The 16,279-nt window shown below is 44.9% G+C and overlaps 1 protein-coding gene across 6 annotated transcripts in view; it reads left to right on the forward strand.

The window, feature by feature from the left end:
- The window catches only part of SYNE2 (spectrin repeat containing nuclear envelope protein 2), a 300,187-nt gene that overhangs the window by 251,039 nt on the left and 32,869 nt on the right, over positions 1 to 16,279 (forward strand). For all 6 annotated transcript variants that reach the window (XM_075926397.1, XM_075926393.1, XM_075926394.1 and 3 more), the window contains one exon: positions 13,502 to 13,664. In XM_075926397.1, coding sequence (XP_075782512.1) covers positions 13,502 to 13,664 — 163 coding nt within the window. The remainder of the gene's footprint in view (positions 1 to 13,501; positions 13,665 to 16,279) is intronic.

Below are 16,279 nucleotides of genomic sequence, written 5' to 3' on the forward strand. Positions count from 1 at the left end.
CGCTTTTTTCCTAAATTTGGTGCTGTCCCTTCCAAACGTGGTAGGCTTTAGAGATCCACCTCTTAGAGATTGAAGATATTTCCCCTCCCCTGTACAGCCTAGATGAAATTCTCAAATAACAGCCTAAAAGGGGTGGGCAATAAATTTCATGGGGGGGGCACTTAATTAATTTTGGTACGTGGTCAAGGGCCAGCTCCACCCCAGAAGGGGCGGAGCTTGGGGCAGAAGGGGCGGAGCTGGGGACTAGCTTCTCCCAGAGTTGTCTAGGCCAGAGGCTTTGAATGAAAAACACAGCAAAGGGCTCACGGCTCTTCTACTACCGTGTTGCCTGGCAGCCGCCATGGGTTGCTACAGCTATTTAAAAGACTCGCAGCTACAGCCCTTGTTGGGATAGTGCCGCAACCTGGAGCCATTTAAACAGGATCCTGCTGCCTGAGCCACTACCTTGAAATTCAGTGGCATGGGCAGCAGGATGTAAACAGAAAGCAGCCAGATGCAGTACACAGGGCGGATCAAAGTGTTAGGCTGGCCAGGGTCGGCCACCTGGCCGCATCTTGCCCAGCCCTGGCCTAAAACTGCATGGCTGTAGTAAAACAGGATTTCATAAGAATATTGAGGTCACCCGATTAAAGCAGAATAAATGGTCCGCATAACACATGTAGCCTTGCAACCTGCAAAGTAGTCTACGTTCAGTAGGTCCAACTTGTGTTGTTACAGGGAAAGCTCAGGGTTCGTCTACATGGCAAGTTGGTGCACAGAAAGCCAGTGTGGTAATCTACAGTGCAGTTAAAGTCCCAGAGTGTGTGGGAGCAGTATCCACGTGGCAAGTTACCTCGCAGAAACACGTTATGCTGTAGTTTCACACTGGCTCACACTACACTCACTCGCTGGGCAAAGAAGTCCTTAGGCTCTGGCCATGTCTACACTACAAACTTTGGTCGACACAAGTTACATCATCATTAAGCCACTGCACTTAATATATTGCACTGTACATTCTCACTAAGGGTGTTTGCGGTGCACCATGGGTTGATATTCCGTTGTGCAACATACCACCATCCAGTCCCTTAGGAGGTTTTGGCAATGCATGGTGGGGCCAAAACAAGTTGTAGAGGGGTGGGAGCAAGGGGTCAACTTCCCAACATGCAACTATCTCTGTTCCATAATGTTATCTCTATCCTATAATTTTTCCACATTTTTCAAAATCTCATGAACCCACGTGGAGCCCTCTTTATTATCCACTATCTCCAGTGAGAGAAGCAGGGAGACTGCACAGCTCTGCGCTACCGTCATAAGTATTGCAAGCACAGGATGCATAAATGGCCTGAGGGTTTTGGGCTTATTTAGTCTGCAGAGGATAAGAGTGAGGGGGATTTGAGAGCAGCCTTCAACTTCCTGAAGGGAGGTTCCAAAGAGAATGGAGAGAGGCTGTTCTCAGTAGTGATGGATGGCAGAACAAGGAGCAATGGTCTCAAGTTACAGTGGGGGAGGTCTAGGTTGGATATCAGGAAAAACTATTTCACTAGGAGGCTGGTGAAGCACTGGAATGGGTTACCTAGGGAGGGGGTGAAATCTCCATCCCTAGAGGTTTTTAATTCTCGGCTTGTCAAAAAACCCTGGCTGGGTTGATTTAGTTGGGATTGGTGCTGCTTTGGGTGGGGGGCTGGACTTGATGATCTAAGGTCTCTTCCAGCCCTTAGATTCTATGATGTATTTTCACACATCCAGAATGGAAAGTGACTGTCTAGGAAGGAGTACGGCAGAAAGGGATATAGGGGTTATAGTGGACCACAAGCTGAATATGAGTCAGCAGTGTGATGCTGTTGCAAAAAAAGCAAACATGATTCTGGGATGCATTAACAGGTGTGTTTTGAGAAAGACACGAGAAGTAATTCTTCCTCTCTACTCTGCGCTGGTTATGTCTCAGTTGGAGTACTGTGTCCAGTTCTGGGCACTGCATTTCGGGAAGGATGTGGAGAAGTTGGAGAGGGTCCAGAGAAGAACAACAAGAATGATTAAAGGTCTAGAGAACATGACCTATGAAGGAAGGCTGAAAGAATTGGGTTTGTTTAGTTTAGAAAAGAGAAGATTGAGGGGGGACATGATAGCAGTTTTCAGATATCTAAAAGGGTGTCATAAGGAGGAGGGAAAAAACTTGTTCATCTTGGCCTCTGAGGATAGAACAAGAAGCAGTGGGCTTAAACTGCAGCAAGGGAGGTTTAGGTTGGACATTAGGAGAAAGTTCCTAACTGTCAGGGTAGTCAAACACTGGAATAAATTGCCCAGGGAGGTTGTGGAATCTCCATCTCTGGAGATATTTAAGAGTAGGTTAGATAAATGTCTATCAGGGATGGTCTAGACTGTATCTGGTTCTGCCATGGGGGTAGGGGACTGGACTCGATGACCTCTTGAGGTCCCTCCCAGTCCTAGTATTCTATGATTCTATGATCCTCTAGAATTTGCAGAGCTGCAGAAGTAACTCAGTCAGCGGGGGCGTGATTTTTTTTGGAAGATAGATTGCTGTGGGACATAGTAAGAATCCATTCAAGGTGGTGGTTGGATGGTGGAGCATGAATTCTGGGCCCAAGAAATGAGCCCTGATTGTGGGATTGTGCTATAATACAGGCGTGGGATGACAAGTAGTGTCCGCTTTTTATTGTATGAGGCTGTATTCCTGGATGTGTGTGCCAGGCTCGCCCCAGTTGTCTTGCCACCAGAACTGAGAGCTGCACTGACTGTGCAGAAGAGAATGAAGATCAAATTGTGGAAACTTATGAAGCTAGATTGCTACTGGTCATTGTGAAGTCATTTTGGAGATGGAAAATCCACCACAGGAGCCATTGTCATGCAGAGTCATTTACTGCACCTCTGCTACCCTGGAGTATGAGGCAGTGGGTGGTTTTGCAGCACTGTGGCTCCTAAACTGCAGTGCAACAATAACTGAAACACACATCCCTATTTTGGCACCGGACCACTTTGCCACAGAGCTCATCAACCGAATGGGCCTCTTTTCTGTGGTTATGAAAGCATTGGTGGCTCACCAACGACACTTCACCGATGCCAGTGTGGACTGGTCCAGGAAGATGTCTGATGCTTGAAACAAGACTTTTCAGAAAGCTAAAAACAGGGACCTTTCTCCCCTGCCTGGCAGATTACTAATGGCAATAGTGATCTCGGGGAACACAGCCTACCCTTTGCTTCCCTGGCTTTTGAAGCCGAACGCCATGCAGCAGGTGCAGAGTGGCACTTCCAAGGCTCCTGGCTAGGGGCTCCTGCGCATTAGCCACCCCATGACCCTGGTTAAATCCTGTGTGAGACCCAAACTAACTCCAGGGAAGGCACAGAGTTCGCCCCCCACAGGTGGGCTCCGTTGGTCTGGCTAGAGCAGTGGTCACCCACGGTAGATCTTGGAGCCTCTGACAGGTGATCCTGACTGGTTTGGCCTAGTGGCTATCAAGTGCCGGCACTTCAGCTGCTCCTCTTCCCACTGCTGCGCAACTCCGGCCCTTTGCCTTGGAGCTGTTCCCCCAAGAGCCTCCTGCTTGCTGGGCAGAGCAGGGGAAGGAGAGGAGGGCACTGATTTCAAGGTGCCCCTTCTCCCACCTTGTATCCTATCTCCACAGAGCAGAGAAGGGGCACAACAGAACTAGGGATAGAGCAGGTTTGTTAGCTGCTTTGGGGTGTGGTGCAGGGCTGGGGTAGGGGTGAGCCTGCCTTAGCCCCACTGCACCACCACCCAAGAGCCAGCTGAGATGAGCAGAGCCCAGCTGAGGTACACATCCTGAACCCCTACCCAAGTCATGAACCGCTTCCCATACCTCCAGCCCCTGCCCTAGTCCTGAGCCTCCCTGCATCCAAACACCCTTCCAGAACCTGCGCCTAGACCCCCTCCTGCAACCCGACTGCCTGCCCTAAGCTCAGATCAGAGCCCCTCTCGCACTCCAAATCCCTTAACCGAAGACCAGAACTTGCAGCCCAACCCTCTGCCCCAGCCTGGTGACAGTGAGTAAGGATGAAGGAGGGAGGGAAGATGGAGTGAGCAGGGGTGGGGCCTCAGAGAGAGGCGGGGCAAGGCGCACGGAAGAGGCAAGGCCAAGGTTTTTGGGTTTCAGGTAGATCTTGGATTGCACTTCAATTCAAAAAGTGATCTCGTGCTTAAATAGATTGGAGACCACTGGTCTAGAGGGTTGCCAGGAGTCAGCACCACTATGAGCCAGGCCTGCAAAGAGGACATATAAGAACAGCCATACTGGGACAGACCAAAGGTCTATCTAGCCTGGTGTCCTGTCTTCTAAAAGTGGCCAATGCCAGGTGCCCCAGAGGGAGTGAACTGAATAGGCAATCAAGTGATCTTTCCCCTCTCCCCCATTCCCAGCCCTGACGGACCCACTTAGGGAACACCATCCCTACCCATCCTGGCTAATAGCCATTAATGGACTGTCTTCCATGAATTTATCTAGTTCTTTTTTGAATTCTGTTAATGACATGACAGCATCCTCTGGCATGGAATTCCACAGGTTGACTGTGCATTGTGTGAAGAAATATTTCATTTTGTTTTAAACCTGCTGGCTATTAATTTCATTTGGTGACCTTCTAGGTCTTATGAGGAGTAAATACATTTTCCTGATGTATTTTCTTCACACGAGTCATGATTTTATAGACCTCTGTCCTATTTTCCCTTAGTCAACTCTTTCCCAAAGTGAAAAGTCCCAGTCTTATTTTCTTTCTCCTCATATGGCAGCCACTCCATATTCTTCTCATATGGCAGCCAATCATTGTGTTGCCCTTTTCTGAAACTTTTCCAATTCTGATGTATCTTTTTTTTAGATGAAGCAACCACATCTCCACACAGTATTCAAGATGTGGGCATACTATGGATTTATGAGGCAATAAGATGTGTTCTGTCCTATTATGTATCTCCTCCTTAGTGATTCTCAACAGGAATGATTGGCTCAGGTTTTGGTTCAAGTATAGCTGGACCACTTGGTAATAAAAATGTATGCTACTGAGACTTGGTAATAAAAATGTATGCTACTTTCAAGTAGGAATAAGAGATCCTCCGGAAAAGGGCTTTATTCCGGAGGATCGCGCCAGTCTAGATGCTTTTTTCCGGCTTTTCCCCAAGCCGGAAAAAAAGCGGCGGACATGTTTATTTAAATCCCACGGGGGATATTTAAATCCCCCGCGGATTTCCCTATTCCAAAGTTGGAAATTAGCATGGCTATTTCGTAATAGGGGCCAGTCTAGACGTAGCCACAGTGTTGGGATGCTGTAACGTTATCCCCACCACAGGGATGCTAAATCTAATTCTATTATGGACACTTATTACCAAGTGGTCCAGCTATATTCACCTCTTGGACTAGATCAAGAATTGCCTGTCCTCTTATGTGTTCTAAGACTTTTTACCTAGCTGCCCCAAGAAACAGTCATTTAAAGTGTCAAGAAACTATCTCTGCATCTCTCCTGAGGTGACGTGTGCAGTTATCACCATCTTGGGCAGGGGAGGACAAAGGGAGGCTGCTTCCTGTTGCTGATGTTTCTGTTTTGATTGAACTACTGTGCACTCATGTATTTTGAACTCACTCCCTGCAAACAAACAAACAAACAAAGAAACACAAATATAAACCCTGGCAGAAATCAGTTGAGGGGCAGATTTTCTTAATGCCAGAGAAAACAGTTGTGTGCATTAAAGTTCCACGTAATTCCTTGTATTTCTAATGTGATTTTCAGTTTTAGTGCCACATTTGCTGATTTTTAGATACATGTATGTTCAAACCATCTTTTTTCTCCCCCCCCCCCCCCCCCCCGTTCCAGCCCTTCTTGCCCTTCTCTGTCTATAATGTCAAAACAAGGAATTTGTGGTGACAGGTTTTTTTTTGATGAACGATGTCATAAGTAAAGATTAGCGACCAGCTTGCTTGCCAGTGTTACTCCTTGCACTTCATTGGCCGTACTCCTTTTTCTGGAGGCTTGAGCACAGAACAGGGTAGATTGGGTGAAAGCTTTAAAAAGCTGGGATATGATAGCCAACAAGGCAGCAGAGAAACGTAATCCAAGTAAGCTCTCTGTGTGTGTGTGTGTGTGTGTGTGTGTGTGTGTGTGTGTGTGTGTGTGTGTGTGTGTGTGTGCGCGCGCGCGCGCATTTATGAGTGTGTGTTTTAATTTTGGGGATTGGTTCAGTAGGAAAATCCCTCTTAAGTCATCAGAGTCTGAGGCTAAAGGTATCTGATTGTACTAAGCAGAGAGCAGAATTTACCCTTTGCTTTTGAAGTCTCAGTAGCATACATTTTTATTACCACCCCGCAATCACTCTAGGTATTTTTCTTCATGAGCTCGTTCTGTTGGGTCAAAACAAAGCTACTTTGTGCTGGTGGTTGCGTTCTGAAAAGGAGGGAGCAATTTGCCAGGTAAAAATGCAGGTTGGCAGAAGGAAACCACTGTTGTTCAGCGTGCGTATGTGTGTGAGCGCGCACGCACGCCGTGACTCCCTAGCTAGGGGCTTTGCAGAGGAGGAGGAGGATGAAAAAGGTTTTTTTTTTCTCCCCCTTAGGGGAGATGCTAAAGCAATGAATAAATAGGGCATCCATGGAGGAGGGGTTTCCTCTTCCACGAATGCTGTATCCGCTCAGACAGGCTCCTTGCAGCTTGGGATTGACAAACTAAGGAATGGTTTTCCCCTATAAACGGTAAGTGCCATTTCAATAAGCTGCTCTGCATTTGGTTATAGTGCGTGTCAGAATAGAAGTCACCGATTCCGTAGTGTCTGTCTCGGTGTTCAGTAGCCTTGGGGGAGGGGCGCTGCTATGTCAGCATGTGTGTTTGCAATTTGCCTGTGACAAGTGGATGAGAAAATGGATTATGCAGTGTAGGAAATGCAGTTATTTAGATTGAATAAATATCATTCAAGGGCCTTCTAAGTTAAAATTTGTACTGGTCTCTTTGGTATCTTTTTGGACCAGTATCAGTGGAGATTTGGGCCTACCACATGATGGATAAATGGAAGGTTTTATATGAAAGATAGCTTGCCCTCTCTTGTTCAGTGATTATGCAATATTAATTCTCTTCATTCAAATAATAGAATCAGGCAGTGTGAACATTTCTGTGTTATTTTCAGGAGGCAGAAGCTGCACAGAGACATGAACTTGCACATATTTAAAGGTTGGGCCCAAATGTCATTTCTTAAGCTTGTGTGCTTTATAGAGTGAATTAATAGCTACTGAACAGAGATTTCCTATGATCAAGCAGTAATGTCAATTGGCAGTGCAATTTAATTTCACCGTATATTGTTAAGAAATATAAATAGCATCTTTGCTGCCTGATCAAAATTATATTTACACAGAAGAACAAGATTTACAAATACACATCTGAATGTCTTTATCCCATTAAACAAAGAAGTGAGTTTTATTTATGATTCTTTCTGGTAAGTTTTCTGACAGGGCTGATTTTAAACCAGCACTGTGCAGGCAGGCACTGTGGTGCAATTCTTTATCACAGCATGTTCCTGCCAACACATTTTTGTCCTGGCCTGCAACAAAATACTTCTGCCCCTGGGCCACTTCTGAGCCAGGACTGCCAAAATTTGCCATCCTTTCCTGCAGGTTTGTGACACTAACAGCTAAAAGGGATTTTTGTCCATCTGATGCAGTCCAGTTCAGCCTCCAGTGGTGGAATGTTAGGAACTGATTCAAAGCCCATTCAGATCAGTTGGAGTCTTTCAATTCGCTGCAGTGTCTCAGGATCGGGTCCTTCATTATAACCCATTAGCTCTGTACAGTCCCTTGTCTCTACTTGAATTTAGGTTTTTAGATGAAAATGTTTAACAGTTGTCTTCCAAGCATGACTTAAAGCATGTACACAATAACACTATTGAGTATGGGCCATACTTAAGTCACTGCAAAGTGCAGGAGACTTTTCCTGTTATCTGTTAGTTGTGAGCTTTGTGTATTTGTGAGCTACCCACATACTTTGAAGGGTTACAGATGTGTTTATTATTCAGAGTTATTCACCGGTGGTTTGTGTGACCCTATTTCAGCCCAAGGATAATCATAAACTGTTCTCCACATCTGTCACTTTGATTTGCTAGTCTTAACTCACTATTCATGCTATGTGATTGGTCACTTAGCTCACACGGCACAGCTTCTGCTCCCTGATTAAATTATTCTTATACCCATAACGAGCTTTCAGGACAGCCATATGAACACTTGCAGCACAAATACTCATATGGTTCCTATTTGAGGAGCATTCACGACATTTTCCACAAACAAGTTAATTAATTTAAAAAAAAGTGCAGAAAGCTAATATGAGGCTATGATAGCAGTGACACAAATGTACAGTTTATATTCAGTCCAAGAGTCTTGGATTCTTTGTTCCAATATTCCTCCTGGTCCATTCTAGAGGGAATGCTCCCAATTCTCTTTGACATCAGTGGGAGTTGAGAGCACCTGGCATTTCTCAGGTGACTTTCAGCATAATTTAGGATTCCTTTATGGCTACTTGGCAGCTTCATTCCTCTGTCGCAGTAGAACTCTCTACAACCAAGGTAAAGCTTGTTGTCTGTGTGAGGAACAAGAACTTTTTCAGGGCCCGGCCTGGGGCTATGAAGTGAACTCCCCCAGTAACTATGGACCATCACAGACCTCCTCCAAGTACAAGGTGTATTTGGCCTGCATGCTCTAACAACTATAGCAACATTTATATTAACTCCCCCATAATGCCCTCCCCAAAAAATCGCTACATTCCAAAACAAAACTCTCCACTGTGCACACTTCTTCCTCTTCATCTAGGGATATGAAGGGAGAACAAACAACATTTGACAAATGTTACCCACCTAATGTGCCACTGGAAGACACACAGATGCTACAGAGTTGAGCATGGAATGCAGACCTATATAGAACAGAATTAGAATATGCTATTCTACCAGAAAGTCTCGGAATCCATGCACAGTTTATGTTAATTGTACAAATTTATACCCCTGTGTGTTTATTCAAGACAGTACTTTGTTCACATATTGTGATATTGTACCAGCAGTGATTTCTGAAGGATGTTCATTATCACCTCTCCATTTATCTTAGGTTTAGGTTCTCAAGATTGAGATTAATGACCTAGAGCATTAAGGTGAAAGACGCATTCTAGCTGGCATATGTAACAAATTAGTTAATTAGATTGGAACATCTCTGACGATAGTTGTGTTACAAAGTAAACACACGCTAGTTCTGCTACAGTGGTTGTTTCCCTTATTACTGACAATCCTAACAAACATTTTCTACTACAACAAACATATTGAGGACAATATTCAAAGCCAAGCAGTTGTATTTGTTTTCATCATTGTTAAATCTTTTCTTTAAAAAAAATCACTTCATCGTAACATTTCTTCCTTCCTGTTTTTTCCTGATCTTTGTTTATTTGTTGAATGTGCAGAAATGCAAACACTTACTTATTACTAAAGCTAAGATTCAGGTATTTTTAGCAGAAGTCATAGACAGGGCAACAAATGAAATTCATGGCCCATGACTATGACTTATCTAGAAATACTCCTGATTTAAAACTTAGCCGTTCCTGAGACTCTGAGGGGCTCCAGGACATGGCTGCTCCGGGAAGCCTGGGAACCAACTACAGCTTGTGCCCAGCCACCTGCTGATTTGAGGCCACTGCGATCACTGCTTCTCCAGGACCACTGCCACCCTTGGACTGCTCCAAGAGCTACCCCAACAGCTGGCCTCAAGGCCAGATACTTAAGCAGCCCTAGGAACTGCAACTGCAGAAGTCCCAGAAAGTCTCCGTCTGCATGACTTCTGTGACCTCCATGATAGACTTGCAGCCTTTATTATTACTTGCTGACACATTGTGTCTTGTGCTCTCCCCCCTCCAATCTCTAACTCTGTATTCCTCTGTTGTCCCTGAGGTTACGGTAGATTGCAAGCCCTTGCAGGCAAGAACTGGGTAATTCGGTTCTGTGTTTACAGCATCTAACACCATAGGGTTGTGGTCCATGACGAGGGCTCCTTGGTGCTAAGAAACACAAATAGTAATAATAATGCTAGGTGTAGTGTTGACGGTTGACATCCATTAGAGCCATGGTAGCAAGCGCTAACCCAGATAGTGTTTGCGAGATCTCACCTTTAGCATGAATGTGATGTGAATGAACAGTATCAGTCTAAGAGGCCTGAAGATCTGAACACATTATGGCATCCTCTGTGTACAGATCACAGTGATTTTGGAGACACACGTGGTGATCTGAAAAGCTAGGAGAGGTAAATAATGGTGTCCCCCAGGGGTCTGTGCTGGGATTAGTGCTTTTCAGCATATTCCCATGTGATCTGGAACAAGGGGTGAATGCTGAGATGGGAAAATTTGTAGACAATGCAAAATTATTCAAGATACTTAAGGCCAAAGCAGACTACAGCCTCTCTCCGACTTACGAACCGGTTACGAACCAAGCAATTGGTCGTAACTCGGTTTGTTCATAAGTCAGACCCCATAGAGTTACACGCGACTGCGCTGTTCGTAACTCGGGGTCCGCCATTTACAACAGTTTTGGTCGTAACTGCAAACAGTCATAAGTCGACCGTTCGCAACTCGGGGACCAGCTGTACAAAGAAGTACAAAAGGAACTTGCAAAACTGGGTGACTGGGCAACAAAATGGCAGATGAAACTCAATGTTGATAAATGAAAAGTCATGCTTATTAGAAAACATAGTCCCAAGTATGAATATAAAATGATGGGGTCTAAATTAGCTGTCACCAATCGAGAGAGATCTTGGAGTCATTGTGGATAGTTTCTGAAAACATAGCCCGTGGGTGACAGAAGATGGATCACTTTTATCCACTCAGTATGCTGACACAGTAAAAAAGACAATGTTAGGAACCATTAGGAAGACAGTTGATAGTAAGACAAAAATATTCTATAGTCTGTCCATAAATCCATGATACCCCCCAATGTGAATACTGAATGCAGATCTAGTTGCCCCATTTAAAATAGATATATACTTGAATTGGAAAAGAGACAGAGAAAGGCAACAAATATTATTTGGGTATGGAACAGCTGCCATATGAGGAGAGATTAAAAATACTGACTTTTCAGTTTGGAAAAGAGACATCTAAGTGGGGGGTATGATAAAAGTCTATAAAATCTTGACTAGTGTGGAGAATGTGACTAAGGGAATGTTATTCACTCCTTCACGTAACACAAGAAATTCTAGTCATCCGATGAAAATAATTGGCAGCGGGTTTAAAACAAACGAAAGGAAGCACATCTTAATACAACAGACCATCAACCTGTAGAGATCTTTTGCCAGAGGAGGTCAAAACTGTAACAGAGTTTTTAAAAAAAGGACTAGATAAATTCCTGAAGGATAGGTCCATCAGTGGCTATTAGCTAGTATGAGCAGGTGTATTCTGTACATGCACCATGTGCTGCACGTACCTTTGCTTGCCATAATGGATGATGAATGGATGATTGCCTGTTCTTTTCATACCCTCTGAAGCACCTGGCATTGGCCACCGTTGGTGGGCTAGATGGACCATTGGACTGACTCAGTACAGCTGTTCTTATGTCCAGTAGGACAACAGCCATTTGCTGCACTATAATATCAAGCTTACTTGTTGTATATGAAAAAGCATTTCCAAAACATTGTTTAAACAAGACAATAGCTGTCCTGGCAGAGTAGCAATCCTACCTTTCCCACAGAAATCATCCATTGAGAATTGTAAAACAGGTACACAGGAACCATCATCCTGGAAGATATTAATAGCTCATGGATATACTGTGATGATGGCCTATTTTAGATGCTATAATGGGGAGGGGGTATAAAGTAACGTCATCTGGGCGAGAGAAAGCCAGAGCCAGATTCTTTCCTAATGGAGCTTCATTGACTACAGAGGGATTATACCACGGATGGTCCCCAGTCCCTGCTGTTTGTAAATCAGAGCTGGACCTTCTCTGAAACTTCTCTCATGACCTTTCTCTCTCTTTTCTTGGTGGCTTTCTCCTTCGAGATATATCATGTTCACCAGTTTAATTTTTATTAGAGGGTTTTGTTGCACAAACCAGCATGGACATAGTCCCTATGGCCAAAATATCTCATTGCTAAGGGGGAAAAAGTATAGCTGGCCTGTTTAGGGAAGCATTAGAGATGTGTGTCCTAACTAAGGGTGTGTCTAGACTACCTAGTTTTGTCGACAAAAGTGGACTTTTGTCGACAAAACAATACCAGCGTCTACACTACCGCGGAGTTCTGTCGACATAACGTCGACAGAACTCCGCGGTTTTGTCGACGCTGGTATACCTCGTTTTACGAGGCATAACACTTTCTGTCGACAGAACTCTGTCAACAGAAGGTGTTATTGTCTGTAACACTGCGTCCAGACTACGGAGTTCTGTCGACAAAGCGGCTTGCTTTGTCGACAGAACTCCATGTGTCTGGACGCAAATTGTCGACGGAAGTTTTGTCGACAGTATCTGTCGACAAAACTTCCGTCGACAAAACGCGGTAGTCTAGACGTACCCTAAGAGCTGCTGAAATAGAAGGCAGAGGCATAGTCTACACAGAGTGCAGTCTCGAAACTCACCCCTTTTTTTGGGAGGCATTAGCTTTATTAACACAGAAATTAACACTAAAACAATGCACATTCCGCTCAGATCTTTTCCCAAGGCATGGGTATTCTGAGATTCCTCTGTTCAGGCTGGTCAGCCCATACACTACATCCTCCATCTCTCTAGAGTACAACTCTCACCCCTTATGTAGAGCTGGTAAAGTGAACCATCACCCTCAGTCAGGCAGCACAACCCACTTAACATATTCCCAACAAGATCAAAATCTGCCAGCAGGGTGTCCATCCTCCAAAGTTGAGCTGTAATTCACCTCTGAGAGCTGTAATTCACCTCTGAGAGTAGCTTGGGAAAGAGCCCATCCTGGAAAATTAGGGAAAATAATGTTTTTTCTACTGCCTTTCCTCGTATGTGCTTGTACCAAGTGGTTGGAAAATACTAGCCATGTAAATGAGAGGAGAATTTTCAGTTGGCCCAGTAGTGTGTTAGACTCATCCTCCTCCATGCATGTAAATGCCTATACTTATGCAAGCAGTAGAGTGCACAGCTCAAAGACCAGGGAGCTGCTCCTGCCTGGTAGGCCTGACCCTGCATTTTGGGTAGAGTCACAGTGCACCCTTGAAAGAGAGGAGTGACTTAGTTTGTTTCAAAAACACAAAATGTATATTAGTGTCAATTTTTTGTATATAAGGGAAATGACCCAGGAACCCACTAGCACTTGAGTGAGGCTAGGAAGGCCACTCTGCAGTCATTTCCTTAAATGACTGACTTAGGACTTTCTGCAGCTGTGGAGGAATCTGTTGTGCCAATTTGGGTAGGTTCTAATTAAAATGTGGCACTCACCTGCAAAGGTAGGTCAGTTTGCAGATAAGGATACTATGTAAATCATACTCTGTTACTACTGCTTCCATTGTTAAATGTGTTGGTAACAACCTCTTTTCTTTCCAATACCCCTAGGGTGAAGAAACTGGAAGGGACCTTTGCTGTCATACAGCGGTTAGATAAAACTATGAGTAACCTGCGCACCTGGCTGGCTCGCATTGAGGCGGAGCTTTCCAAGCCTGTTGTGTACGACATCTGTGATGACCAAGAAATCCAGAAAAGACTTGCTGAGCAGCAGGTGAGGAAATCATAACATGTGAAATAAATGGACTCCAGTATCACAGATTGTGATCGGTCCCAGTGTTTAAAATCACCCCTTTCCTTTCCTTGACAGACTTTCTGTTTACATTTTGAGCTATTGTGTTTCCTGCTAAGATGAGACAAGGTAGGCAAAATACTATATTTTATTAGACCAGCTTCTGTTGGTGAAAGAGAGACAAGTGTTTGAGCCCTACAGCACTCTTCTGTGTGAGAATGGTACTCCCAATGTTACAGCAAAATGCAAGGTGGAAGAGATTGTTTAATATGAATAGAATATATGGAAAGGACCACTCAAAGTATCTTTGTTCGGAGTGGTGTCTATTCAGTCTGATTTCTGTTGCTCCTAATAAATTTAAGCTCCTAGGCTTGTTGAAATGGTTTGGCAGCTATGGGTTTGTTTGGTTTTTTTTTGTCTTTTAGCATTCTTTTCTGAGGAATAAAAATTAAACACAGTCACCTCTGAGTGAACACTTTTCTATATCTGAGTTGTCCATCCTCATCCTTGAAACCTGCATAACACTTTAAAAAGATGAACTGGGAAACTTAAATGTATTACTCTTCTAGACACTAAAAATCATGGACTGAACAGAAACACTGGATTTATGGCTTATTTATGGCCTCTTTTTATCCTGTGACTGGAGAGGTATTAATGGGCCACTATACCTTGAACAATCTCTTACATTATGTGCTATTTATGCTTAAACAACCTGTTTCACATGCATTTTGTGGTGGTAGTGAGACTACTGTTTCCAAACCTGAAGAAGAACCATTTGTGGCTTGAAAGATTGTCTCTCTCACAAACAGATGTTGGTCCAGTAAAAGATATTACCTCACTCATCTTGTCTCTCTAAGCCCGCATCTCCACTTGCGGCACCAGAGATCCATCTTCTTGCATTCTATTTAATGAGTCTAGGAAAGACCTGCTAAATCAAATATTGAGGGTGCCCTGGAGAGCACTGGTACTCCTCATTTCACGAGGATCAAGGAAAGCTGATCGGAGCATCTGCTCCCATCGGCCTCCCACTGTAAGGACAGCACCAAGCTCTGCTTAAGTTATCTCGACTCCAACCCATGTTATTTATGTAGCTGGAGTTGCGTACCTTAAGCTGACCTTCCAGGTCTTGTACAGAGCTGGTCTAAAATCCTAAGACTGAAATGGCTACAACACTGCACTTGACAGAGTGTGTTGGACTCAGTTTAAGGGGATTTAATATTTAGCGAATATTTTTTGGAATTTAAATACTATAAAAACAAAAAACCCACAGAATCCTTTCCCTTTCAGTTCTACATTGGCTTCTGTGTCATGGTCATTACAATAAGTACCTGAGCACCTTCCAGTAGCTCATTCAGCAATGTGACTATACCTCTGTCATGTTATTTGTTCTCTCATCCTCTTCCCCTTGGAGGAGGCTTTGCTGGGCTAATGACAGCAGATGCTTCAGGGCTAGACAGTGACTTAGACTTTGGACCATGCACAGGAATAGGGGATTGAGTGAACCCCTCTGCATGGAGTATCTTGACCCATTCCTGTTTGCATGCTTCCCCCAGGGCAGATAGGCAAGAATTCCTTGCAGGAATGAGCAGGGCCTTAACAAGCCAGCTAACACAGCTGAGTTGATGTTAGGAGGTTAAGGCAGAGCAGGGGCTGTATTACTGCACTCACCGACTGGGTGCATTGGGGAAGCAGTGAGGAACTGTGGCTCAGAGGAGTGTCTCTGAGTCACAGCACCTCCTGCGGCTACTGCTGGAGCAGAGCAATTTATACGTCCTCACCCCTTGCTTGTAGCTGTGCCAAAAGCACAGTCTAGGCTGAAGTGTTTGCACATATTAAACATACATGCCGCGGTGGGGCGCAGATCCTACAATTTTACTCTGACCATCACCATAATAGGGGCATTTACCCTAAGACTTCCTGCCCAAAATGGAGGCTAACAGATTTGCCTGCAAACAAAATACATGACTGCTTAAGCCCTCTTTCCCCATCTCATTGTCTGTCCCTTTGTGTCTGAGGAAAAACTACTTCGACTAGCCCAGATTGTTCAATTATACAATAGCTAACATCCTCTGTCATGTAACCGGACAAAATATTGTTGGTTACAAAACTACTCAATAGTCCCCAGGGGTAGGGCCGGCAGCCAGTGTGCTCCTGGCACCACTCCCAGAGAGACCCCTGAAACCCTGCACTGCTGCCTCAGTATCAGAGGCAGCAGGGGGAGCCGGTCCGCCAGGGGAACCAGTTTAAAAACCAGCTTCCTGCCCGCCGCCCCACATTGCTGCTTCTGATACTGAGGCAGCAGAGTGGAGTGGCAGCAGCCCCTGTCTGTGGGAGGGTCCGAGCTCCCCACAGACAGAGGCTTCTTGGCAAGGAGCTCGGGCCCTCCTGGGAAAGGGGCTGCTACTGCAAAGTAGCCTCTGCCCGCACCCACCGCGGACAGAGACTGCTGGGGGACAGGTGGCACAGCGGAGCCAGTGCTGGGGGGAAACAAGCTTTTAAGCTGGCTCCCCCCAGCACTGGCTGCTGCTTCTCCTCCCTCCCCATTGCATCTGATACAGTGGCAGCAAGGGACAGGATGCAAGTAGTCAACAAGATTA

This window comes from Pelodiscus sinensis, chromosome 4, assembly GCF_049634645.1.
Source record: "Pelodiscus sinensis isolate JC-2024 chromosome 4, ASM4963464v1, whole genome shotgun sequence".
NCBI lineage: Eukaryota > Metazoa > Chordata > Testudines > Trionychidae > Pelodiscus > Pelodiscus sinensis.